The sequence below is a fragment of the Camponotus floridanus genome, unplaced genomic scaffold (genome assembly GCF_003227725.1).
Source record: "Camponotus floridanus strain SB8 unplaced genomic scaffold, Cflo_v7.5 scaffold65, whole genome shotgun sequence".
NCBI lineage: Eukaryota > Metazoa > Arthropoda > Insecta > Hymenoptera > Formicidae > Camponotus > Camponotus floridanus.
Genome location: NW_020229825.1, coordinates 1066614 through 1093070, shown reverse-complemented (window position 1 = coordinate 1093070; position 26457 = coordinate 1066614). Strand labels below are relative to the sequence as shown.

Genomic DNA, 26457 nt, shown 5'->3' with positions numbered 1-26457 from the left:
CGCCGTAAGTTCAGGTCATGGACCTCCCGGTGCCCATCTTAGTTCACCTTTCCCGTTTCGTCTGGTACTGGGATAGAAGAAGGAAGGGAAATGCCTAACAATAAGTTAACCGCTGGGACCATCGGTTCCATCTTCCGGGTTGATCGCGGTAGTTGGCACAATATATTATCTGTCTATCTTAGGTCAGGACGTCTCTTACGTCATGTTACAGATATGGCCATGTTGCCAAATGGTAAATGATTTTCTTGCCTCGTTAATGTACACACAAACTCTTTATCTAATTAAATTTTTACAAAGAAAAATTTATTCGCAGTGCAATACGTGTGCGATTAATTTGTTCTTTTTTTAGTATTTCTCGCTGTGTATTTATCGTTACGTGTGAAATCGTACCTTCGGAGTGGTTGAACTTCGAATCTCTACCAGAAATCTGGTTCGAGTGCCGACCTTAACCGCAAGATCGCTCAATCTTCTCAAGAAGATTGGGGGATCGCCCTCTTCGTAACTTGCTTCGCTGATGCTTAGGTGAATTTTCTTTACAGCCCCTTTATCGTTTTCCTGTCCGAGTCTTGTTGCTACGAGAGAATAGTAACCCGCATCGTTTTTACGCGATTGCTTCAAGGCCAATTGCACGACATTGCCTCGCATCGACAATCGATATCGATCCGATGGAATTGGCAATCCGTCTCGGATTCTGCAAATTTGGTAAATCAAACAATATTTAGTTTAAACGAAGGTGAGAAAAACGGAGAACCTGGCACAATTTTTGGTCAGTGGTACGTAGAGGGATATGCGATAATTTTATAATTCACAGACGTCAATAGATTGATGATGAAAAAATAAATTTTCTTGCAAAATTATTTAAACATATTAAAATTACCATTCCACAGTTTTTTATTTATCAAACATATTACGCTGTCTTTCGAGACTTATGATTGATCAAATGATCGAATAATAATCAGATCAAATAAATCGTTTGATTAAATTTATCTCTATCGTTTCTTTATTAATATTTTCGAGTCACACGATTCGGGTGATCTTGAAATTAATTAAGATCAAGTTTAACGATTGGCGTCCAATTTTATTTAACCTTTCAAGCAAAGTTATATTTAATGTGTATATTGAAAATAAGTACGTATAATAATTTCTTTTCTATTAATTTCACATGATATGAATTATAAATATCAAAATTTATCACAAGTGCAATAAATTAAATTTTAGAATGAATGAAAAGAAAAGGAAAATTGTAGTTTTACTATGTCATTGAGACAGTTTATTATTTTGCTATATTCTTCACATGCGTGTGCTTACGTCTACGTAAAAATATGTTATATCAGCCTGGCATATTTTGGTCACACAGAGTGATCTAGAGTCTTGGCATTGCTCTACTACCCTATTTTTGTCATCTTTTTCGTCAGGCTTATTCAAAACTAAGAGAAAAAAAATCTAACAATCACAATCGATTGACTCTTTGCAGTTTCTTCTCTTTATGAAATTACTATTCGTGCTGTCAAAAAAACATAGAACATATCCTAGATATCGTATATCGTATATGAATCAAGTATGCAACTTGATGCAACTCGGTGCATCTGACGTAAGACGGATGAGAATCCATTGACGCGACGCGGCGTCGTTGCAACATAAATCTATTCTTTTATTTACTTTACGTTTCTTTTAAGCACATAATATTAAACACGCATTTAATCGCATTTATTCGCATTTAATAGATAGTCGATATATGTATAAAGTATTCAAGAACACGAATGAGTATTATTTAACATTAACGTCATAAAGATATAATTGTTCGCAAACTAATATTAGATCAAGAGCTCTTTTCCTATCGTCCTACCGGTATTCCGATCCATCGGAGGAGGATCCAGTAATGGCGCAATTCTTTTTACCGTTAGTGCATTTGCAGCAATCACTTCCCATGATGAATCGATAGAGAGGCTTACACTTTCTTGTCAGAGCGTACCGTCGATGAGGTAATTGCCGTAAATTGCCCACATTCTTTTACAAACAAACATTTCGGCTCGTTCTATCTTTAAACATTTTTTTTAATACCGTTTTATCTTTTCTCACATTAGAAAGTGTTTCGGAAATATCAACAATCACACGTGGAGAGACAGCACGTTTCTGCCATATGCTTCAGTTTTTGCGAGATATTCATCTCCGTCGCGCATAATCTTCGATCCTGACACACTGCAACGACCGCGTGAGCGATAAAATTAGCGAAGTACACATCGGTCGTTCGTTAATTTTGACAGCGCGATGGCGCTCTGCAAACTCGTTTCATTAAGCTCGATGCATCGGTATATGTCTCATATTTATCGAGATTATATTAAAATCCGTCGGGGTTTACCTTTTAATCTTACACAATTAAATTATGATAATATAATGACAATCCAGCTTTTCCGATGAAGATGATGTGTCTAATCTTTGTTTTTTTTTTCATTCTCTCATAATGTCATTATCTTCACTTTGAAACTTACATGAACTTTTATGTTTTTTAGATGATTTCTCATCACCAAAGACAGAAACGGTAAAGAAGCGATTCCTCGCTTATGTTTTTCATTGATGATTAAGCGCAATTATTTATTTTTTCGAAAGAAAAGCGCACAACGATGCATACCAGCATGATTGAGCTTGAAGGATTAGGATTTCGACAACTTCCAATCTCGATAGAGCACACAAGCACCTTTTCTATATCGATGGATAAGAGACGCGTACCGATGCACACAAAAAGCGAATGGTTTAGCACCCTTTCTTAGGGGTTCATCGGTCGTCGCGACGCTCTTTCAGCATCAGACTGATAGCGCGACGCTAACGTCAGACTGTCCCCTCCAAATTTTCCACCTCCATCAACGATTTCGTGTATATAGTTTCAAGGAACCGCAACGTAAGCAACCAACTATCTCTCATATAGAAGCTAGCGAGAGCCAACCGTGGAATATAGTTGGACCGGGCAAAGGCATCGGCGTCTCTTTCGTCTTTTCGCGAAAATTTCGCGGTCGAAATTAACTTATATAAAGTTACGTCCTCGCGCGAGGAGGAATTCTGAATTCAAGATATTTGTAATTTATTCATATATCATTGACGTGACGTAGAGTAACAAATCATCTATCGCGACGATTAAAATATCTCGAAGCTTGCCGATTGTCTACAATATATATGATTTTTCATGTCATGTGCAAAGTGAAATATAATTCGGCAAATTCATTCCCACGAGAGAGTAGATTTATTAATCTACCAATCATGGAATTTATCAGATCAAAATTAAAAATAAATTTTTAACAATTTTGAAATCTACATCTTTATGGGACTTTATATTTCAAATTAATGATAGTACATATTATAAATACTTATCTATGAGTTTAAAATAAGGTAGATGAGATCACATTCGCGTAATAAGTATCTATATGACTCAGACTGAAGCGTTTTTTAAACCAAGCATTAATTATTTTTAGTCTTATGGCGACTGAAATATATCACGTAAACTATTATATTATTTACAATTATATATCGCTCATTTTTACTGGCAAATAATTATTAGCAAAACTATGCATCGAGCGTACGTATTGTTCACATTCTCGACATTGCTGGAATGACGATCCATACAAGAATATTGAGGAAAATTATACGCGGTAAGTGTAATTCAGTTCTCCGAAATTAAGTGCGCGACAGCTTAAAATAACTCGCGTTTGATCCTTGGCACGTCCCAAGGTCCTATATAAAATTAAGGCCGGTATATGAGAATGAACGATAACACGAAAAAGATTATTGTTAAAATATCGCAATACGAGAGCAACAGGTATATATGCAAAGTAATTATACTCTCCTATTTTCATAATAAGAAAATTAATTAGCTTCAATATAAGAGATTTTGTTTATATTTAAAAGAAAGATATATGCTTTATCAATACTCGATGATGGGAGGAAATTTACTGTTGAAAAGTTATTCCGCTATTTCGAGATTCACGTGCTTTGCAAAATGGCTACAGGAATGGCGATATAGTAGGTACATATGCAAAATAGTAGCATAAATATAGATGACTATATTTCAGTAAAGTGTAGTAAAGCGGAACCACTTAAGAAAATAAAACGTAGCCGATCTATAAATCTTTACGATCGTATTTACCTTCCGAAAGAAGCCGCTGTTACTTGTAAATTTTACGATGTTAAGTGCGTTCGGAATTTCGATCGGATGCACCCACGCATGTCCAGATTGCACCATTAACATAAATAAATATTTTCACGTTTGCTTAACAAAAATTTTTTGGCAAACAACGCCACCGATATTTATATTGAATCAAAACACTATGATTCCGCGAAGAGATCAATTATGATCGTTAAATGTATTTTAAACCGCGCAACCGCGATTGTGCGTTTTATATTAGTCATAAAATACTGCGAGATATATGTAAGTTAAATATAAGACAAATATAAGACAAATTGACCCACCCCAGACCTATCAGAGATGAAATTTGGGGGAGAAAAGTAATAATTTCATTTTTAGTAAGTATTGTATATATATAAAATTTTGCATTTTATTTTTAATTAAAGTTTTTGTTCATGAATTCTTTTCAATCAAGCGCTTGATTATCATTTATATTTTAATTTGAATATATACATTGATTGGAAAAGATTTCGACAATGTTGTACATTCCTATGACAATACTTATTTATATACCACGTAATGGCAATTGTGACAAACTTTTTTTTTTCACTGGCAAGCACGGCAAAATATATAAAAATAAGGTGCGCGTATAAAACATAAAAATTTCGCACTTTTGCCCCAAATCTCTTCATTGTGTATCGTCTTAGGTGAACCGGCGGTTCGTCAATGCCGGTTAATACCGGCTAATGCACTACGACGACTCAACTGTGCATCTTACCTGTTAAGGTCATCTCGTTAAACGTTACGTAGAACGGTCTTTCCGTGCATTGACATTACTCGCGAAGGGCCGACGTACGTACGCGTGTATTACTCGGGAAGATCTGCACCGTTCACCACCACCACCGGCCAGCTTGTTCCTGTCTTGACCCTATATTGATACAGCACACCCTACGCCACGAAACGTCTGCGCAGGGCCCGCTCGTCCCGACGCCGCGCTCTCGGCTTCGTCGTTTTAACGAAAGAAGCACATGCGCCGTTCGGGATCTACATACCCTCGTTTTTCCATTCTTTGTCTCTCTTTCGCTGATGTAACTGCGCCGACGTTCCTATTTTCACTTTTCCTTTTGCTTTTAACGCGCGAAACTAAGATTTATCTCGCAGGTATCTGATCCGCGCACATATTTTCGAGTCGCGAAATTTAGCGAATTAAATAAGTATGTAGAATATTTTCAGAATGCGAACAAAAATTATTACATCCGATACGGAAATTTTTCCAACATGAACATTTATAATTCGCATACTATATCAAATGAACGCAGTAAATAATGTTTTTCGAAAGGTAAATGTCTCGAAGTATTGTAGTTATTTATATAATAAGGTATAACGTAATATGAGAATGTGCAAAGTAATGGAATATATGTATAATAAAAAGTACACATAATATTGGAGTTTGGTGAAAATATGTATATAATTTATTAGAGATAAGGAATTTTAATATTTATTATAAATAAAGCGGATAACAATAACGAGTATCGATAAAATTACATGTGAAGGATGTCATAAATAGTTTGCAATTCTCGATATGTTATATCGTTTCAACGTAAGATATATTATTTCTTTGGTAATCATTTAGCATAGTTTGATTGGAAAACATGATGTACATAAAATATATATGACCATTTGCACACACACGTAGGTCAATCAGGGTTTCTTGGTGGACCGCCACCAGCGACGTGGCATCCACCCGTGAATTTCCTCCTGTATTCTTCGATATAGAAGTAGAGCGATAAACGGAACCGCCAAGGTTTCCTTTTTGAAGAAATAAACGTACATCGCGGCCATCAGCAACGTTAAATCGGTTATGTAGTCCACTGTCGATCTGACCGTGTTTTTAGCTTCCAGAGCTAACTGCTTGCTACCTGTCTGTTCGGGTGTGCTTTTCCTGGCATTTTCCTTGGTAACCTCGGGTTCTTTTTTCATCGCTCGATACTTGTTACTCTCGAGTGCCTTCTGCAGCTTCTCGGATTTTGATTCCGCCGATACCGTCGCTCTAAACCTCTCTTTAGAGTTTGATCTCGAAGAGGAACGCGAGGAAGGGCGAGAAGGTATTTTAGATCTACGAGAGCCTTGTTCGTTTAAATCGTTTTTCGCTAATGATCGATTGTTTCTTTCCAGAGAAGGCGTACGATTTCGAGTCTTCGAGGATGATCTCGATGAAGCATCTGTCGTTCGTTCCCTTTTTCTGGCAGCCGGAGATTGGTCTCGGGAAGTCGGTCTACTTCCGCGCTTCGCAATCGTTGTGTCTTTCGCAGGAGTCGTGCCTCTGGAATTAGCACCTTCTTTTTTGACAACTGCTGGCGCTTGATTATTTTTTACTTGTTTGTCGACTTTATCCTTATCTTTAATTTTTAATTTCGCCTCATTCTGCTCTTGTTTATCTGCTAGCTTCGGCGCAAGTTTTTCCTGCACTCGATGCTTTAGATCCGCTTGATCCTCGGAAATGGAAGATCTTCGAGAACTGGCTGCGCTACCGTGTCGCGAATGACTCGCGTACTCGCGAACTATCTCGGTGTATTGATTCACGACTGCCATTCTGGCCTCTATTTCCGCCTCTTCTTCAGGTGTTATGGATCGCAATTTCGATTGCATTCGTCGATTTTTCGCCGCTTCTGCTGCCGATAAGATGCTATCTGTATCGGATTCCGACATTGTAGGTGTCTTTAGAGCCTCGGATATGCTCGAAAAATCTGTGATTTTCTCCTCAACATCAATTACCTTTTCTATATTTTCTTGTTCATAGGGCTGCGGCGATATCTGTCTAATTGGTATTTCTGGAGAAACCGATCCGTCAAAATTATCTGAAGAAATTTCTTCCTTGGGTTTCTTCAAGATAGATTTTGGTACTATGTTGCTCGGCGAGACAGGAGTAAGTGCTCTGACAGGTGGAGTCTCCAAGCTTGTCATTCTATCGTACGAAATCTGTGGCAATTCTGGCTCGACATGTGGAATTGGCCTTCCTCTAGGATGATAAGTATCTTCTTCATCGATAACTTGTCTCGCTAGAATCCTTGATTTTAATGACTTCAAGTCTTCGCTATCCGCACTACTAATCTCTTCCGACGATTCTTCGGAAGTTTCGATGCTATTAATTTCCTCTTCCATTTCCTTGGCTCTGTTTACAGTTATGGAAGCTGCCATCCCCTCTTCGTCATCTGTTCGTATCGATTTTTCTTGCACCTCCTCCGACAATGGTACGTTCGTTTCGTGCCATCTACGCAGACGCTCTACAGATTCGTCCTCGTTGCTCCTCCTCCAGGAATCGGCCATCGTCGTTTCAGACGGGAGATTCGGATCCGACCTGGCTTCGACATCCGGCAGCAAAGCCGGCGAGAGATGTTTCATTATTTTCGGGGTTGTTTCGGTTTGTCCCTCGCTCGATCTTCGACGATTCTTTTTAGCTTGCCACGAGACGAATAAATTCTGAGTCGTGACGCCAGAATTGGATAGGCGTCTTAGAAGAGACGATTTCTGAGCAGATTCGACATTTAATAGGGCCAATTCGCCGGTTTGCCTCTCAAGCTGCGTCTTCTGTTTGGCAATCTCGGATGCCTCTTCGGCGGCGACCGCGCGATAGAAACGTTCCATGGCTCGTTCGTGGAGAAGTTCGGTGGAGCTGACCGCTGCTCGCATCACTTCGACTATTTCATGCTGCGGACTGAATAATTCCGGAAGAGACAATGATATTGGCGGCGGTATAAGATCGCTCTCCTCTTCCGTCAACTCGATTATGTCATGTTTGTTACCTAAAAAATGAATGCATTTGTTTTTCAAAGATGTTTTATTGTAGGATTTTTCACGCGCACTTACTTCTGCGAGTTTCATTCGTCATATTTTCCTCTTGCGTCTCATCCTCCGGGTATAGAACCAGCATAAACTCCGAGCTACCGTGTAAAGCGTCTTCATCATCCTCTCGTGACATCTTTTGCAATTGTAGGCTATTATGCGGTGAAAGTAACATGGGTTCATTTAGGACGGTCTGTCTTTTCAGACTCGAATTTGAAAATGATAAAAGATGGGTAGACGTGGGGCGATTCTCCTCTTTCTGGTATTCTTGAGCTCTTGGCATCGAAAGCGGAGAAAGACTTCTTCTTTCTTTTGCCATAGATACCGAGCGTGGTTTGAAATCTTCCTCGACCGGAGAAGAGACTGTCACGGTTGGTCTGGGCGACATTGTTCTTTCTCTCTTTACAACAATATCTTGCTACAATGCCAAAAACATGTATATACTTTCTAATCTGTAATTGAATTAACGTATCTTTTATATTTATTCTTTTTTTACCTTGTCTTTTATATCTGCCATAATATTCGATCTGTCTGTATGATTTCCAGGAGAAATTTGTTGCTTTGTGGAAGCGTGATCTCTGGATCTAACTGGAGGAACTGGTGGTTCCTTCTCCAAAGTATCCGGTGCAAATGTCACTCTACTGTCTGCTCTCGACGGCCTATCCAGCGTAGAAATCGGCGTTGTGAGTCGTTGTGTTGAAGCAGATCGCTCATCGTATGCGAAACGATCGCTGTCTTCGTCATTTCGCGTTCTCGCTTCTTCCCTCGTTAAACTCCTAGTTCTTTGCGCCGGCATAGTAAAACTCACCTCGCGTTTGTCGCCGCGAGATCTACTGATTTCTCTGTGGCTTTGCGACTTCTCACTCAAAGGTGTTACAATTCTACAAATATAAGACTATGAATTTATTTTTGCGCAGATAAAAAAATATATCAAAGTGGAGAAAGCCACGGTGACAGTAAAGTACCTTCGTTTAAGATCTGGAATAAAGACAATGTCGCTTTCTTCGCTAGGATCGCTGACTCCGTAAGGATTTTCAGCCTTCACCCGAAATTTATATTCAGAGCCTTCGATCAGTTCTGTTAACGTTGCGCTGGTGCGTCTGCTTGTCGTTGCTTTAAGCCACACTTCCCAGCCAATCTGAAACAATCGTTGCAATCAGTTTCTAAAAATTTACGCGAATAAAAATATTTTCGATCGCGTACTCTATAATATTCGACGATGTAAGTCCCGATCTTGCATCCGCCATCATCCTCTGGTTCTTTCCACGATAATGTCACCGATCTACCAAGAGTCATTTCGACAGTCACTTTTCCGGGAGCAGCGGGCCGATCTGTTGACAAAAATTAATGACGCAAAAAACTAGTAAATTATAAAGAATATATTATAAAGAGTTTTAAAAAACTAATATCTGAATGAAGTAGTTAAAATCGATCAACACTGGCAATATTTATTGAGGTAAAAAATCACAATCACGACGTTTCGACCATAGGTTTTGGTCCTTTTCGAGTGAACTACAAAAAAATTATTTCCAGTAATACAACAAACAAGAAAAATTAATGATACTAAATTACATAGATGTTCAATAAGATTTGAGCAACAAGTTATATACATACAGTAATTAAATTAACAGTTCTATCGTGAGAAATAAGAAATCACTTCGTCAAGATTATCATGTCATTGTCTCCATCGACACACAGAGAAAGACTAGACAACCTTTATTATTCTATCATAAATATGGTTCAATAACAATATTTCAACAATATTTATGATAGAATAATAAAGATTGTCTAGTCTTTCTCTGTGTGTTGATGGAGACAGTGACATGATAACATACAGTAATTAAATTAACAGTTCTATCGTGAGAAATAAGAAATCACTTCGTCAAGATTATCATGTCACTGTCTCCATCAACACACAGAGAAAGACTAGACAACCTTTATTATTCTATCATAAATATGGTTCAATAACAATATTTCAACAATATTTATGATAGAATAATAAAGGTTGTCTAGTCTTTCTCTGTGTGTTGATGGAGACAGTGACATGATAATCTTGACGAAGTGATTTCTTATTTCTCACGATAGAACTGTTAATTTAATTACTGTATGTATATAACTTGTTGCTCAAATCTTATTGAACATCTATGTAATTTAGTATCATTAATTTTTCTTATTTGTTGTATTACTGGAAATAATTTTTTTGTAGTTCACTCGAAAAGGACCAAAACCTATGGTCGAAACGTCGTGATTGTGATTTTTTACCTCAATAAATATTGCCAGTGTTGATCGATTTTAACTACTTCTTTTATTTATTTACTGGCGATCTTCAAGAAAATTTAAATTTAATATCTGAATATTAATGTAACGTAATTACACACCTGTTACAGTGACCAGAAAAGACGCAACATCTTCACCCAATTTGTTCGTGGCTTTGACGGTATATTCGCCTCGATCATTTCGTTTGGCATCTGGTATTTTCAAAGCTGATTCACCGTCCATCACCTCAAATATGTGTCTAGCATCCTGGGATATCAGCTCCCCGTCATGAAACCAGGTGACAGTAGGCGATGGCTTACCTGCCAAGGATACCTTCAATCTGATGGTCTCATCTTGCTCGAAAAGCAAACCGTCCTCGTATTGACGTGGTAGCCGTATCCGCGGTGATGCTAAATGCATAAATAACGTTTAGAAATTCATCAAAATTACAAGGAAGCCATATTTTCTTAATTGTAAGTTTATCTCACCTTCGAGAATTAATTTAGCTCTGGTAGCAACATGACCCGCTCGATTGGTGGCGGTACATTTGATTTCACCTTCGTCGTTATGCGCAGTTTGATGAATCAGAAGAACGCTTTTTCCGTTGTCTGTAATAATCCTAGTGCGTCTACTGCTAAAAATCTCAAAACCGTCCTTCAGCCACGAGATTTTCGGCAACGGTGTACCGGAGAATTGTACAACAAACTCGGCCTATGGGCAAAATTATCATTACATTGAAATTTTAACATACACGCAGCATAAACACATACCTGTTCGTTCTCCAGCACAGTCGTATCCTTGAGCTCCAGATCGAAATGAGGAACGCAAGCTGCGGCGGCCCTTTGTAAGGTAACTGTCAGCGGCTCGGAGATTTCGCTCGGCCGCGAAAGTCCGACTGCATTCTGCGCTCTGACTCGAAATTGGTAGCGCCATCCTGGCTGGAGACCGCTCAGAGTTAGCTCCGGAAAGGCACACAGATCGGAGCTGCTTCGTACCCAGTGAGAAGAGCCCAGTCGTCGATGTTCGACCAAGTATCCGACGATCGCTGATCCACCGTTACTCGGCGACCTCTCCCATCGTATCGCCACAACATCCGGCTGCGTTTCGTCCGTACCCGATATTAAGATAGGTTTGCCTGGCGGGGCTGGAAGGCCTAAGATAGTGTATGCCGAATGTTTACGGATATCTCAACAAAATGGAAATTAAAATGGTAAAGATCGCTCGATGTAAAATTATTTTATTAATATTTATTTAATTTTTTTACATGTGCAATTTAAACATTTATGAAATTCATATTTATTATTATTTATTAATATTTCTTCTTTTCTTTTTTTATTTTTTCCAAGACACATATAATACAATAGTAATACAATGCTAATGTCAGCAAATTCTTGCTAGAGTGAGGCTCACGTATGTATATAGAGCAAATTTTCAACATCGGTACGTATGTAAGTGGCGCTCCCAAAATAAAATGCGTCGCGTTTGGCAGTACATTAAAGTATAGAACCGACGCAATGTCTACCAATTGAGCATTCAATACCATTATTTTTTGCTTATTTTTGTATAACGTTCAATAATTATGCAATAATTGTCTTTTAAAAATGAGCATCGTATAACAACAAGAATTTTGGAATATGATTAATCCGAAAGAATGGTAAAATCAATACGCGATCTCTCTCTAAATGTTTTTTTCAAACTACATAGATCAATAGTTAATAGCGATCTAATTTTAGCCGTCATCTCGGTGTCGGAATCGTCTAATCGAATTTGATTTAACATTGATAGCAATCTCTTTACTTCTTAAATCTGTATGATTAACAAAGTGTGTATATTAATTACATTTATCGTAAATAATATTCAATGAATTTAAAATCACGTGAACAATAATTTTGTTGTCCTAATAAAAAAATGTTACGTTTGCTTTTTAAAATGTAACAATATTTATTGAATCATGGATTGATAAGGCATCGATGAATTTTTTCCTTCTTGATATAAATTTAAACGGGACAAAATTTATCTCTCCAATTTTTTTGAAGATTCTCGTAAAATTATGTGAGCGATAGATCGATCTACCTGGACCATCCCAACGCGTCTTTCTCGAATTGGTGCCGACGGAGATGTTCTTCGAATAATCTTTCGTCGTGGCGTTGCCCATTATCGTGCCTCCTCTTTCTCCTTCTCATCGAGCCTGGCTCGACGATCACTCCGTCCCTGGCCAGTTTTCCGATCGTTCCCACACTCCGAGATGTCAAAAGTATCACATTGACAACATCTTATCTGAGAAAAATCGAATGACAAAATGATGCTGATCTCTGATGATGACCAACTCAGATGAAAGAAGGGAAGAGAAAGAGAGAGATGAAAAGAGGAAGAGAGACAGGTAGAGGAAGAGAAGATGAGAAAAAGAGAGAAGGTAGGAGGAAAGGAGAGAGATGGACCAAAAAAGAGAAAGACAGCCAATGTGCTTGATATAGCGCGAGGCTCGGTGCAGCACTGGCGAACTTCCCCGTGGTCGTCGACTGTAGCGACGCCAAATCTCTTCAGCTTTCCTCGACGTCTATCTTTGTCCCATTGATATGTTCTTTAACTGATCTCTTCTTCAACTATATTCTTCTTTCAATATATATTTCTAATAATTGCGAAAATATTGTTTGATAATGTTTTACATCGAAATATCTCAGATGAAGATGTATTGTATTTCGTATATTTTATTCATATTTCGTGTTTCGTACATCGTAATTTGCATTTCAAAATCTGCATGGTTACTGTATATAATATGTGTACCCAAAATTTCATCTTATATGATCTCGCGTTCGCATCTTATATAATGGAACCACGTGGTAATACAGTATTATAATTAATACAGAAAGTTGAAGACGATATCAATATATTACCGCATATTAAAAATCTTAAATGATATAGGCGTATTCTATTCAATTCGATGAATCATCTATCTTGAGAAATATATAGTATATTTAAATAATTATTTAATATTCAATTAATATTTAAATTATTAATAATTAATATTTAAATAATTGCATAATTTAAAATAAAATCGCGTCATTACAAACCTTTTGTATTTTTAATCGATCAAAAAACTTTCATAAAAAAGTGCAGAATCATATGTGACGACGATTTTTTCCTGGATGCATGTTTTTTACATATTAATTAGAAACTGATTAATTGGATTATCTGTAAAACATATTTGTGTGCTTTTATATTGAATATAATTGATTTAAATTTATAATTAAATTATAATGTACATAAATTATTTAGATATATTATCTTATAGATATATATCTATAAAAAGTTACAGATGCCATAATTTAAATTTATATCGACGAAATGAATGATTTGAAACATCTATTAATGTTGAAATACGTGATGTCATCCACGTGAACCGCGTAACCGACATCTACGAAGATATCTTCTTATTTTCTCTCCATAATCTCCGTTATTTCTCATCTAAAATATTTCTGCACATTTCTAAAGAGAGATAAGGAGTAAAAAAATGCGGTATCTGAGAGACGGAGAGAGGAGAGGAAGGGAAGGGCCGTGTGCGCAAAGGAGGGGGAACACACGGTTAATCGGTGCCAAAGTACCGTTGTATCTGAATGGACCAGGGATGGCTTTCGGTTTTCCTGCAGCCTCCGTCGCGGCTGCAGCTTCGCGCTGCATCTACCGCGCATCACGCTCGTGCACATTCTGTATAAATGCACGTGCGTACACCTACATGCATTTGACAATTTTTCCTTTCGTCATTAACACGTGACACGTGCGACGGCGACTCGAGTCAATCCGAGGCGCGACAGTCCCCTCGTTGGTCACGTGGACGCAGATGTAAAACACCTGGAGCCGAAACAGCTGCTGGCTAATATTCCTACATTTCTGCTATATATTCGAAGCATATTAGGCCGTGTGCCGCACCTACGTAATGTTTCGTCGTGACACTTTGCAAGTGATTCGAATCCGATTCAGCGTCCCTAGTTCCGAAGATCAGTGAATATTATTAATTACAGTCATAATACAGATATTTGTGCGCAAGGTTTTTAAAAAAGTGTAAAATATATGCTTGACAATCGGATTGGTTTTTCTGTGGAATAAACGTATCAAATTTAAATATATGAATGTTTGATTGGAGTTGTTTTCGACTACTTGAATTGTTTATAAAAGTACATATTATTTGAATATTGTGTATGAGTGTGTCGCCAATTAATAATGAAATATTTAATGAAATAATTATGAAATTTATACACGTATATATTGTCGACAAATCTTTTTCAGATCGATCGCGAATATCCATAGAAAACTATTGAAATGATTTTCTTTTACAAGTAATTATAGAGATGTCTATGAAAAATCTGAAAGCGACAGACATCCTGGAGGCTCTAGAATCGAAGCTCGCATATATTCCAGGCGGTCGTGATCGTGACGAACGGCCTTTAATAGTAATTAGTGTTCCTCCAGAACTTGACCCAACAACAAAACCGAAACTAGAATCTCTCATTTTATATTTTATATCGATTTTCAGGTATAGAATATCTCGCTGTACATTTGTATAAATATAGATGTATATTATTATTAGTTTACGTATGATATTTTTTTTTATTAATTAGCGAAGAAACGAAAGAAAAGGGTTTGGCTTTAATCGTGGACGCGCGTCGTGGTGCATGGCGCGTAGCTAGATCCTGTATTAGGCTATCCACGAATCTCGCAGGATCAACAGCCGTTTCCGTGATCGTGGTACGTCCCGATGGCTTCTGGGACAAACGCGTTGATAGTTGTACCAAGTCGCATAAGGAGGGAGAAGTTAGTGAATGAATGAATCTGACAAATTTATCGCAACTTTATTACATAAAAAAATAATCGAAAATTTATATTTATCTTCTCACTAATTTACGTTCTAGCCAATATACGTTACTCTAACGAGATTGCACGTTTATATCGACTTTTCTCAATTACCGTACGAGTTGGCAGGTAACAAGGCATACAATCACGTAGAATGGATTAAGAAACGTATGGTAAATTAAATATTTTTATCATAAATTAATATAAATTATAAAAATACGGGTGATATGTAAATTTTTTGATATTTTGATTTGATAGAAAATAGAAGATTATTCGAGAGACGCGTTAGAACTAATATCGAAGATGACAAATTTACATCAAAGATTGAATACTCTTGATGGTATTCGTATGACGCAATCAGACGACGATATAGAATCTTATTGGGAGATCGGTACAGAATTGTTATCAATGGCACGTCACATACTTCAATCAGGTCTACATATTATCTTTCTTAGATTTTTTAAAATTAGAATTATATTTGAATATGAAGTAATAAGGATATATATTAATAACAGTTTAATAATTTTTGTTTTGAACGAGATAATTTCTTATGTAAAAATTGTAGCAAAATTAAATAAATTTTATATATGCATGTTAGGTAGAAACCTAGTCAGTTCTATGAGCAGAGAATCTTCCAAAGATGCTTTGGACATGATTAAAGAAATTCATAAACTGCTCGATGCTATCGAATTAAAACAGGTAATTAAGTGCATTTAAGACTTATTTATTCAAATCTGTTTTTTTTAATTAATTTAGCATTTTATATTTTTAGATGGACATTGAAAATTCGTGGATAGAAATGGAACGAAATTTAGATACTGCCAGAATCATCGAAGATCTCGAGCAGGGTGTATCGAGTGTCACCGATTGGATCCTGGGTCCAGCGGATATGATGCTAAACTCTTGCTGTCAGGTCGGTTTCGATGTTTCTTCTTCCGAGGAACTGCGAAGACAGCATGAAAAGCTTGAGCTTCAATGTCGGGTAAACAAAACCTTACTATTTTTTATTTTATTGTAGAAAATTGTGGTAATAGAAAATAATTATAATATATATTTACAGGAAACTTATGGACGATACGCGGAATTGCTCCATAAAATTGATAGTCTCCCAAAAAGCAGACTACCCGAAGACTTAAAATCTCAGAGAGATTTCATGGACTTTGTTTGTCGTAGTTTTGCTTCACGACTCGAAAGACGTAGAAATGTATTGATTACTTCGCAGAGATTTTTCAGGCTTGTCTCTGAGGTAAGAAATAAATGATCGAATAATTAAAAAACGTTTCTTTATAACTTGTTGCTTACAGTACTTTGATAGAACGAGTGAAGTGTTTGAAAAGTTAGTCATGGGCAGCAGGAATTATAATTTCTCTCAGGCGAGTGTTAAGCTTTTAACATTGGAGAAAAGTCAAACAGTTTTAGGTAAAAACAAGAGACACGATTCATCAGATATTAATATTTTAAACTTTATATTCAACATGCTTGAATAATTCTCCAGACAATTTAGAGCGCGAACTCGTAAAGGAAGGCGAGAAATTGTCGGATATTCTCTCTATGCCGGTGAAGGATGCGCTTGGACGAGAAGTTTACGTGAATTACAACGAAGATATCATAAACGTAAAAGATATATTAGACGCAACAAACGCGAGGAAAAATATCTTTAACGATAGCGTGGAATTGCAAAAGCTATCGTTGAAACAAGTTGCCTTGATACACATGTACGAGAGCGATGCCGAACAGGTGAGTATGAAATAAGATCTAAGGTTAAAAAAATTTTTTTTTAAACTATAAAAGAATCTGATATGAAAATTACGCATTTTTCAGGCTGTTGAATGGTTGAAGGATCTATTTGACGTACTACTTCGGAATCATATGGAAGTTGGATGTAATACAAAGGAAATACAATCGCAAAAAGAGGAACACCAATCCTTCCAGGAAACTGCAAAGGTAAAGTACACGATTAGTCCGATAAAATGAAGCAAAGACTCTTCCGTTTTATGCAAAATTGTTGAATGCAATCAAAATGAATATTTACAGGGGACTTATGAATACGGTGGTCAGTTGGTAAATGGCGCGCGCGTATTAAGATTATCATGCAGAATATCTTTAGAGAGCAACGCTGGTATCTTCTCGAGATTGCGACAAGCTTGGCGGCAATTTCGATCCGTTAGCCAGGAACAGTTAACCAGATTGCGAGTATGCGCTGTCTTTCACAGGAACGTTGAAGATGTATGCGAACGTGAATTAATATTAAATAAATATGCAAATCTCTGAAAGTAGTACTTGCACTACTTTACTAGGACAAAAAAGATCATCATTTTGCATATCATGTATGTCAGCTATGTATCTTCCATAAACTTTCTCTTCAATCTATTTAAAGCACTGTGCCAGATTGCAAAACTTGGTGGAAACGGTGACGACCTTATATCGTGCTACAAAAGACGAGGATGCAGTAGCAAAATCGCGTATCAGAACAGACATAAGAGATATTCTTGATAATCGAGAGAAACTTTTATTGGAGGTTGGCCGGATGGTGAGACTGGGTCGTCTCCTCAAAACAAGATTAAAAGAACCTCTTTATCAGCAATCGTAAGTACGACGAGGAGCTTACGGAGCGGCCTCGCATGAGCATAATTATGATTAATAAAACACTCCTTCTTTTAATTTAAGTATCTAACTAAAAAATAAAACTAGAAAGACAAACTAGGGAGATAAAATGGTAGAAAGTAAACAGATACAGAAATTCCGAAAGAAAAAGAAGAGGTGTAGTAATAGAATATAAATAAAGATCCAGAAATTTATGTTAAACTTTTTTTGCATTTATTTATTTTTTTAACTATAACTGGGATAAAAAAAATAAGTAGAACTAGTGAGACCGGTAATACGTTTGCTCGAACGCCTACGTGTTTAACAGAGACGGTGTGTCAGTCCATGGTTGGCTCTCGTCGAGATAGCTCCTGTAATCTAGGAACGGTACATGTAAGTTTGTAGTAAAATAATTGAGATCTCATAATGTGTTTGTTCGATTTTTGCTTAATTAAAAATTAATTGTCATCTCTTTTATTTTATGTTCTTACTTTTATTTTCGTTAATCTTCCTTATTCTCCTGTTGCTTTAATCCATAGTCATGACACATAGTCATGTGGCTCGTATATTGCCAATTGACAGGCAGATATCTAGAAACCTTTAGCAATAAATTTTATTATTACTAACATTTTTAGCACTGTGTGAATGGACATGCTGAAAATTATTATATATTCATGGATAACGAGGAATTGCGTTCCACAATTCGTTGGCTTCGTTCCACGATCATATTATAATCTAAAACTCGACTGGTAACGCAAATCCCTCGATAATATTTTAATTTGTGTCGTGAAAAATCATTCATCGCTTCAGAGAATTATTTCTTCATACTTAAATCATAATGAAAAAAGAAAAATAAACATGCTAGATATACAATCTTTTTAATAAAATTTTTGAATAAAAATTATCTTTAAAATTTTTGATATTTTACGTAGCAATCGCATTCTGCGTAGAACAAACGTGATCTACGAAATTAGAACTTTGTCCCAAATCGTGGAGGCCATGTGTGTCGACGTACTGTCGATGCACTGTCAACTATCAATTACGTAATCCACCAAAATGTTTTCTTAACAACTTGCTATTTCCAATTCAATCATGGTCCCAATTTTAGATTGCATCTAATCGTATGGAGAGAATAAAATAAATGTTGCGAAACTGATACAGATGTGCGAATAAAATAGCTTATTGCTCTAACATTTCTTAATAGCAGTTTCACACAATTGCGAGGAAATTATAGGAGTAAGTTGGAAGAAAACAATGTTACAGATTGCAAAACTGTTTGTGGAAATTCATAAAACTCACTGGAATTGTGCTAACCTTCTGGGATTTTTTTAGAGGTCCAGGAAAAACATGTCTATTTATAGAATATCGATTCGACTAATAAATATCCATCTCTCTTAGGATGTCCGATGCCGAGGACACCTCGATTCTCGGCAGTAATCTGACAGCTGTGGAAGCTATCTCGGCGAAATTGGCGGAAGTTACGCGTCTCGCGGAAAAACTGGATGCGAGACTATGCGAAGCCGGAGCTAGAACTCGACCGATATCTATTCCTACCGCTGTGACGTCTTCCGCTTCGTCCTTGCTCTCGATATCTGCTATATCGCCATCAGGCACGCCCATCCGCGCGACTTCTATTGCAACCGCACCGGCATCGGCTGCGACAGTTTCGATTGCGTCTTCAATTAGTCAAATACGTCCAGCGGAAACTACGACTGTGGTTGCCAAGTCCCTAACTCCTATGGCGGAAAAGTCTGATGAGAGTTTACTTCACATCCCGAGCTCACATTTCGTAGAGAATGTCGAGACATCGAATAAAGATTCCAGTGCCAAGGTATGTTGAATTTTAATATCGATTATATGACAGATATCTACCTGTCTCTCTCATTTAAAAAATATTTTAAAGTATTATTAAAATATTTATTATATAGTATTTTTAAAATATATTTTTTTTGTAGGAGCTTACTCCTCGTAGCGAAAGTACGGCAGAAGAATACAATGTGGAGTATTATACAACGGCGACTGAATGCTCAATAACTCCACCTCCGTGTTCCAGAAGTGAATCTTTTGTAACTTCGCCGGAATGCGAAGATCTTTCTACAACGGCACCCGTGACGAATCTCGATTCTACTTGGTATTTATGCAAATATTAATATTATTTTAAATTTGTAATTAAAATCATAGATCTATATATTCGAAAATTTCATCTTTCATTAACTCAAATATTCGAATATTTACAGGGCCACCGAAATGTCTAAAGTAGCAACTACCGAAATACCTTCAACTATCGCGGAATCTCTTTCTGCTCCAAACAATGAAAATCAGGTGTTAAAATTTACTGAGGCGACACCAAATATCTGCACTACGAGTGAAATGAAACCAACAACACAGATTGAAACGATGGATAAAATTACTGACGTACGTAACAATTTGATTGACGAAAGAAAATTGTTTTATATCAATTTTTATTTCGTTTATTAGATCGCTTATAATTTAAATGATTATTTCGAAAATTGAATTGTGAAATCTATTATTTATATATTATAAATTATATGATTTTTACATAGGAGAGGTCAGGCAAAATTGTAAAAGAAGTAACCGAGACGACCGTTTTACGCGTATCGCATGATATTCGATTAGGAGTAGCCTCTTATAAGTTAACTTCTAATATTGTGCAAGATCATCGACAGCATATCGACGCGAAGAATTTGCAAAATGTAGAACGTGTGCTACCAGCGGAATCTCACGAAAAAACAGACGATGTTCATCGTGATCTTGATTTATCTCAGTACAGTCAGTACTTTCAGTTTAATAACCCTATAGTAGAAATTTATTATTGTATCTATTAGCTTATCTTTTAATTTTTCAATAGAAGAATCTGAGAAATATATCGGTAAATGCCCGACAAAGAAGATTCAATCGGATCAATGTATGACAACGAAACTCACAAAGATCCGAGATCATACATTGAATGAGAGTTCGCGCTCCAATTTGCGAGAGTACGAGGATGCATCCTTGCAGGATCTTTCACGATATCACGAGGATAGTGGAATCGACATGTCACCGATGAAGAAGGAGGATAATTTGGAAGGCGAAGATTTTCTCGAAAGAGCGAGGAAGGTGAGTCTTGGATCAAGATATCATAATCGACAGGGAAAATTTGATTGTTTGCATAATTTCGATCATCAATGCTCGATTAAATTTTCTCGTTAATTTCACGAGAGTAACAGTCATATCATTAGTCAACTAAACTTTTCGTCTGTTTTTGTCATCTCTTAAACATAATTTAGCTACTGACATATGCTTAGTGTGATTTACATTTATTTAAATATTTCTATAAGCTTGATATCGCACTAAATAAAGCTACGACTACTCACTTAATCCTCAAAATTATATTTGCAGCTTTGACGAAGGCAGATTTTATATCAAAACTCTCCTGAGTAAATTATTATTGATGCAGAATTAATGACTTTGTCTAAAAAGATATTCCATGCATGGGCCATAATTTGTCTCGAGATTATTATATGCCATATTACATCTGCATGATCAAAGGAACGAAGAAGAAACGGCATCATTAACTCCACACTTGTTACGCTTTGCTATTGCAAATCAAAGTTTAATACATTCTTACAGGAATTTCTTCTGCTCTCGACATATATCGCATGACTTGTGTGTTTGTTATTTTTTTTAAATAAACGATATTAAAAAATAAAATTTTTCTGACGGCACACCTATTCGATAATATACCGGGTGACCGTCTGTTACGTTTGGACTTTCTTTCCTTTACGATCGCTCGACTTTCATTCGACGCTGGTCGGCGCTGCACAGATCCGCTCTCTAGATCATGCTCGACTAGCGCGACGAAGGTGAGCGGGAGGCAGCCGGCCGGGAGGAGGCTTAACCGGAGGCCGCATCGCGACATGCCGGTTCAGTCTTGGTTCGGCTGGTTACTGCAACCGATCGGCTGGTGACGTGATACACTCGTGACATGTGTCACGCGAGTGTTTCTGCTGTTGTTGTCGTCGATTATTGCTATTAACGCCGCCTGAACGCTTGAATCGATTTAGGTGATTGCCAAGTAAACATTATGCCAAAAGGAGCGAGTCGTTTAGAGACTCCGTATATCTAGAATGTCGTTCTGTAACTCGGGGTGCGCCACCTTAAAGATATCTCATTAAAATGTCATTGTCGAAGACTTTTGCAATCTACTGAGAGAAATGAGAAAATCTCTTTTTCAGATTTTTTCTAACTTAAATTATGTAACTAAAGAAAATAAAACTTGAAAGAAAAGCTTGTCAAATATCTCCATTATTTTAAATTATAAATGGATAATTTATATAATTGTGAACAAATGTCACAATATTAATAATGATTGGAGAGTTTCTTGAATACAAGAGTCGATCAAATTATCCGCAAATATAATTAAATATAATCCTCTGATACAAGATAAAAAATATAAATGAATTTAATAAATTAAAACATTTTTTCAAAAATATATAAAAAAATTTAGCATAGTGTTTTCTCTTATCATCTCTAAATCATCTTCAGTAGTGATTCTCACCATGATGTACTTGTTGTCGAAAGAACGCTACCAGTCAGTCCGGTTTTATTCTACCATTTGTCCGTTCGTGTAGATGACGTCATCGTATATAAAGATATTTATATAAAGTATAAACATATCGATGTTGAGTCAAAAAGTCCAAATACGCGCGAGTACTTCAATAAGCAAGATTACATTTTTTTAAAATCGATTTTCTTTAATTTCTTTAATTAATTAATTATAATTGTAAATTAATAAATAGTTTAAAATATTATTCTTACTTTTCGTACAATCGAAATATCTTAACAAGATTGTCAGAAATATAATTTCTCTGACAGTTTTAAAAAATCGCTGCAAAATCGAGCAAAGTCGAGCCTCAAGAGATTAAAAAAAAGTCTTGCGTAATGTTCGTTCATTTGTCATACGATAAACATAATCTACACAACAGCTCTCCTCGTTATATATTCACGAAATTTTCTTACTGGCGTTTCTGGCCAAGTGCCAAAAATAACGTCAGGGAAGATAACACATCGCGTGCCAACTGAAAAATATATAATTTTTCATCGGTGAAATCTCTCTCTATATCTCTTTGAGAATATCGATGAGCAAGATGTTTATTGTGTCGCGTTTTAGATTGATATACGTCACTGTGTATATTTAGCACCAGGCATTGAAATCACTGTCCGGTCAAAACCGTACGAAAGAGAGAGATATCGTCGTATGGCGTAATATTATTTTAATTTCTTAGCAATTCGTTCGTCGATTTAATAGCTCGATTTATAACAATATCAAGCATATATCAATCACAAATGTTAATAATTTCATAATAGAATTATATCCAAACATAATTGGCAGTCGCCTAATCGATTGACGTTCAGATCCGAATATTTGGTATCGCGCGGGAGATAAGACTACTAATGATGATGGTGGACGGTCCTGACTCGATGGAGGTACACGCGCATCTTGAAGAATCCGACGAGATGAATTCAGGAATAATGATGCGAAGAAACGAGGAAACGTCGCAACGAACCATCCCTCCAACTACCACTATAAGCACCATAGCTGTGCAAAGCGGAGAAACGCGTGTAGTAATCGCTCTGCTTCAAGTAAGGAAATGTCACGCTGTCACTTGACTTATCGACGATAATTTGTATTCTCTATTTTTATGTGTGAGCCTCTTCTCTTTCATCATGTTTAAATTTACATTTTAAAAATAGTATATGCGAGAAATTGCTTGACGATTTCCCCTCCAAGCTGTCTCTATGTTTATGTAATTTTTGATTAAGGATAAAATCTTTCGTCGCGATACCTCGTATATAATGCTATGGTGTATTTCGGGATTCGGTTGCTTCGGTCTATAGCTATTTCCGAGTCCTCTCGAAACTGTAAGCGTTTTAGGTATCCGCTGAGCAAAACGAGTCTCCCGAAACTCCACGAAGGATAAATTTAACCGCTAGGTACAGTAACTCCCATTACACGCCACCATGATCAGATACACCCATCTCGATCTTAAAATCACGATGGCACAATCCGAGTGAGCGAGGAGAAGTCACGGTATTAAAATTGATCAATTTCTTTATTGTTTCGATTATCCTTCTAGCGAAAGTAATTAGGATATATAAAGTGATAAAACCAAGTGTCTTTTTAATTAAATGTTTAATTTTTACATCGATTCGATGAGAGATTATTTAGATAAATATCTCTTTCAATATGTACATGGCTTAAATTGTACTGAATTATGTAAAGAGAATCCTGCGAGACGATTAATAGATAAATCAACAAATAAACTTAGTAGTCTGTGAGGTCATATCGAACCAAAAAGATCTTTTATACGGCGAGGATCCGCGCATATACTCTCGTATAATCTAACAAACCGGTATTATACGAGAGACGGCTCGGGGCGGCCCGGGCCCAATCCGGCCCGGCTTGACTCGCGGCACGATTCTTCCTTTTACCGCACCTTTCCCAATATATCGTACCTACGATCTAACGATACTCTCCGACTTCTGCATCCGAAAAAGGAGAAAAAGATCTTTAAGCGAGAACTTTAAACGCGTGAGATTTTTCTGCGCAGTTTTATCTCTACTAGAATTTGATCTGTCAACATTTTATATTTCAAGATTTTATCATGAATCTTCTGAATTTGCTTTTTATCGGATTTATTAGTAAATAATCTCCTACAAGCGAATAATCAATATCTTGAGAAAAATCAACAAATAATAATAGATTAATTTAATTATTTTTCTCATAGCATCGATCGATCTTAAAATTTTTATCTTTGCTTGAAGTTTTGTCGAATCTTTTATTATTTTATAATCGAGTTGTGTGCAGCTCTCAAATATCCGAATATGGCCATGTTTGGACATACCAGCAGTTATGTACGCAAGACTTTACGGAATCATGTTTGATTTGAGCCGCCGGCTATGAGATTCGCTTTCACTTTGACTGCGAGAATAACGTGTCGCGTTTTTTAAATTTATCCATTAGACAATATAATGTTTTACACGGTTTTAGCAAACGCATATTTAAACATGTTCAGTAATTGCGTTTCTTATCGTCACAGCTATTCCAGTATCTTTGGAAAAAATGGCCAGAAAAGACAGTATCTTCGTACAAATGTCGAGATAAAAAAAAGGAAACGATTTTGTGTTACCGATATATGGCGATACCAGAAGAGAGAACTGGTCAATCCAAACGTGGATATTCGGCAGTGTGCCAAAGATGAAAATGGAATCATATCTTGCCCCTTTCTGTGGCCCAACCACATGAGGTCGATGAACTGGGGGCCGATCTCTGTCTACACTGTCTGTCTTGTCGCTTCTTTCTTTCCTCTTTTTATGATACTGAAGACGACAAATAATTTTGTACAATATTTTTAGAAAATCATATATTAATTTCTGCTATGGATGATCCTGAAATTTATTTGAGAATTTTATTTATTTATTACTCTTTTTTATATAATAGCGTGGCTCTGTTTCTTGAGATTTTCTTTTATCATTTTGTATAATTAATTAGGCGTTAGATACAATATTCTGCTATATAATTGAAGAATGTAATATTATAATCATGCAAATGACGAATTAATAGAAAGCAGGCGATATATCTAAGAATATCCACAATTATATTGTGTCATTTATATAGTCATGCGGAAGATTTCCAATTTTGTTACTACTGTTTGTCCAGAGTGGCGAATGTCTGAAGCTGAAAATACTCGAGCTACAACCAGAACTAACGAGACTCGGTGCTTCCGCAAAAGAAGCCACGGAACTCTCGAACGCGCACGACCAAGTGTTACATCGATTACGGGTACAGTTTTAAACTTTCTATGCTGCATTTTAAAAATTACATCAAAATATGATTAAGTGGATCGCTTAAAGTTCTCCACCCCGTTAGTTCAAAAATTTTGACATGATCACAGAACAAGCAGAGCCCGGTGGAAGAATTGTTACGGCAGGCTGATCAATTGATCGCGACCCAGAGATCAAAAGCGGAAGTATATAAGGCCATGGCAGAGACATTGGGTCAAGCGTGGCGCGATGTAAATCAACTTTTAGAACGTCGAAAGGAGATACTTGACCGAAACGTTTTATTTCAATGGTACAGCAACATAATTAATTAATTGTGCCTGATTTGTGCGGATTGCATTGATTATTCGAAAAATGATTTCTTTTCTTTTAGTCGAGCGACAGAATGTAGAGAGAGTATGGAGGCATTGGAAATGGCGTGTAATGACACGTTACTGCCGATCGAGATCGAAGCGGTGAAAAGTTTTTTATCCAAGATCCAGGATCTTCGCAAAGATATGCTGGAAGCGCTGATGGGCGCGTTGCGCGAAGGCAAGATGTTGTTGGACGAACTGAAAGAATTGGCGAACGAAGGCACCTTGGACTCCAGGCCAGATACGATTAAAGACGAAGCTAATCACGGTGTGTTTATTTCAATATCTGGGATTGATTTTTTCGCAAGTTAAAGATTTTTGTAAATTAAAGATTTACAAATATCGTACTTTTTGTTAGCCGTACTGCGAGTTGAAAGGTGGCTGGAGGAGCTTCACGACAGACGGCGGCTAATCGAGACGTCTTTCCGCAATAGAAAAACCCAATTAGAGCAATGCCTCGCTCTCGCGTTGCTCGCGACCGATCTTCGCGATCTCGAGGAAATTCTCAACGACAGAATCGCCGCGTTAGCGAACAGCTGCGATCAATTAGGTGATTCTGCATCTAGCGCCGAACTGCTTCTCTTCGAACTGAAGAAGTTGCAAGCCGAAGCAAAGGTA

General features: G+C 36.9%; 3 protein-coding genes and 1 long non-coding RNA gene across 13 annotated transcripts in view; 1 reads left to right on the top strand and 3 right to left on the bottom strand.

Annotated features, from left to right (window-relative positions):
• Positions 1–2392, bottom strand: part of LOC105255190 — a 35876-nt gene extending 33484 nt beyond the window's left edge. The window contains exons 1-2 of the mRNA XM_025413348.1: positions 1847–2392; positions 391–691 (exon numbers count right to left, since the gene is read on the bottom strand). Of these exons, the coding sequence (XP_025269133.1) occupies positions 391–691; positions 1847–1929 (384 nt within the window). The 5' untranslated portion in view covers positions 1930–2392. The remainder of the gene's footprint in view (positions 1–390; positions 692–1846) is intronic.
• A 3208-nt stretch (positions 2393–5600) lies between these two features.
• Titin (titin homolog) lies at positions 5601–12705 on the bottom strand. Its single transcript, XM_011264312.3, has 9 exons — positions 12287–12705; positions 10984–11366; positions 10702–10924; positions 10336–10623; positions 9161–9288; positions 8923–9095; positions 8454–8838; positions 7982–8375; positions 5601–7917 (listed from the first exon to the last, which is right to left on the bottom strand). The coding sequence occupies exons 1-9, from the start codon at positions 12366–12368 to the stop codon at positions 5816–5818; spliced, it is 4158 nt and encodes a 1385-aa protein (XP_011262614.1). The 5' UTR covers positions 12369–12705; the 3' UTR covers positions 5601–5815.
• A 1792-nt stretch (positions 12706–14497) lies between these two features.
• The window catches only part of LOC105255188 (muscle M-line assembly protein unc-89), a 31103-nt gene continuing 19143 nt past the window's right edge, over positions 14498–26457 (top strand). For 4 of the 10 annotated variants that reach the window (XR_003123512.1, XR_003123511.1, XM_020028752.2 and 1 more), the window contains exons 1-21: positions 14498–14744; positions 14830–15022; positions 15121–15234; positions 15320–15494; positions 15660–15760; positions 15834–16043; positions 16122–16307; positions 16366–16480; positions 16557–16798; positions 16883–17005; positions 17096–17287; positions 17439–17647; positions 19043–19475; positions 19600–19775; positions 19882–20059; positions 20209–20434; positions 20514–20761; positions 25365–25487; positions 25600–25778; positions 25860–26107; positions 26198–26454. Coding sequence is in view for 7 of the 10 variants with exons in the window: in XM_020028752.2 (XP_019884311.1) it covers positions 14560–14744; positions 14830–15022; positions 15121–15234; positions 15320–15494; positions 15660–15760; positions 15834–16043; positions 16122–16307; positions 16366–16480; positions 16557–16798; positions 16883–17005; positions 17096–17287; positions 17439–17647; positions 19043–19475; positions 19600–19775; positions 19882–20059; positions 20209–20434; positions 20514–20761; positions 25365–25487; positions 25600–25778; positions 25860–26107; positions 26198–26454 (4113 nt within the window). In the remaining 3 variants the exon portion in view is untranslated. Of the gene's footprint in view, positions 14745–14829; positions 15023–15120; positions 15235–15319; positions 15495–15659; positions 15761–15833; positions 16044–16121; positions 16308–16365; positions 16481–16556; positions 16799–16882; positions 17006–17095; positions 17288–17438; positions 17648–17975; positions 18038–19042; positions 19476–19599; positions 19776–19881; positions 20060–20208; positions 20435–20513; positions 20762–25364; positions 25488–25599; positions 25779–25859; positions 26108–26197; positions 26455–26457 lie in introns of those variants that run through there. The other 6 variants (XR_002192736.2, XM_020028748.2, XM_011264317.3 and 3 more) reach the window with 4 other exon arrangements.
• LOC105255189 lies at positions 17861–19128 on the bottom strand. Its single transcript, XR_889509.2, has 3 exons — positions 18959–19128; positions 18136–18242; positions 17861–18022 (listed from the first exon to the last, which is right to left on the bottom strand). It is a non-coding gene; the product is annotated as an uncharacterized LOC105255189 (long non-coding RNA).

Coding starts and splice junctions, on each gene's coding strand:
- Titin (XM_011264312.3), bottom strand. CDS start 12,368: ATGGGCAACGCCACGACGAAAGATTATTCGAAGAACATCTCCGTCGGC. Junction 9,096..9,160: donor ACATCGTCGAATATTATAGA/GTACGCGATCGA, acceptor CGATTGTTTCAG/ATTGGCTGGGAAGTGTGGCT. Junction 8,839..8,922: donor ATTCCAGATCTTAAACGAAG/GTACTTTACTGT, acceptor TTATATTTGTAG/AATTGTAACACCTTTGAGTG.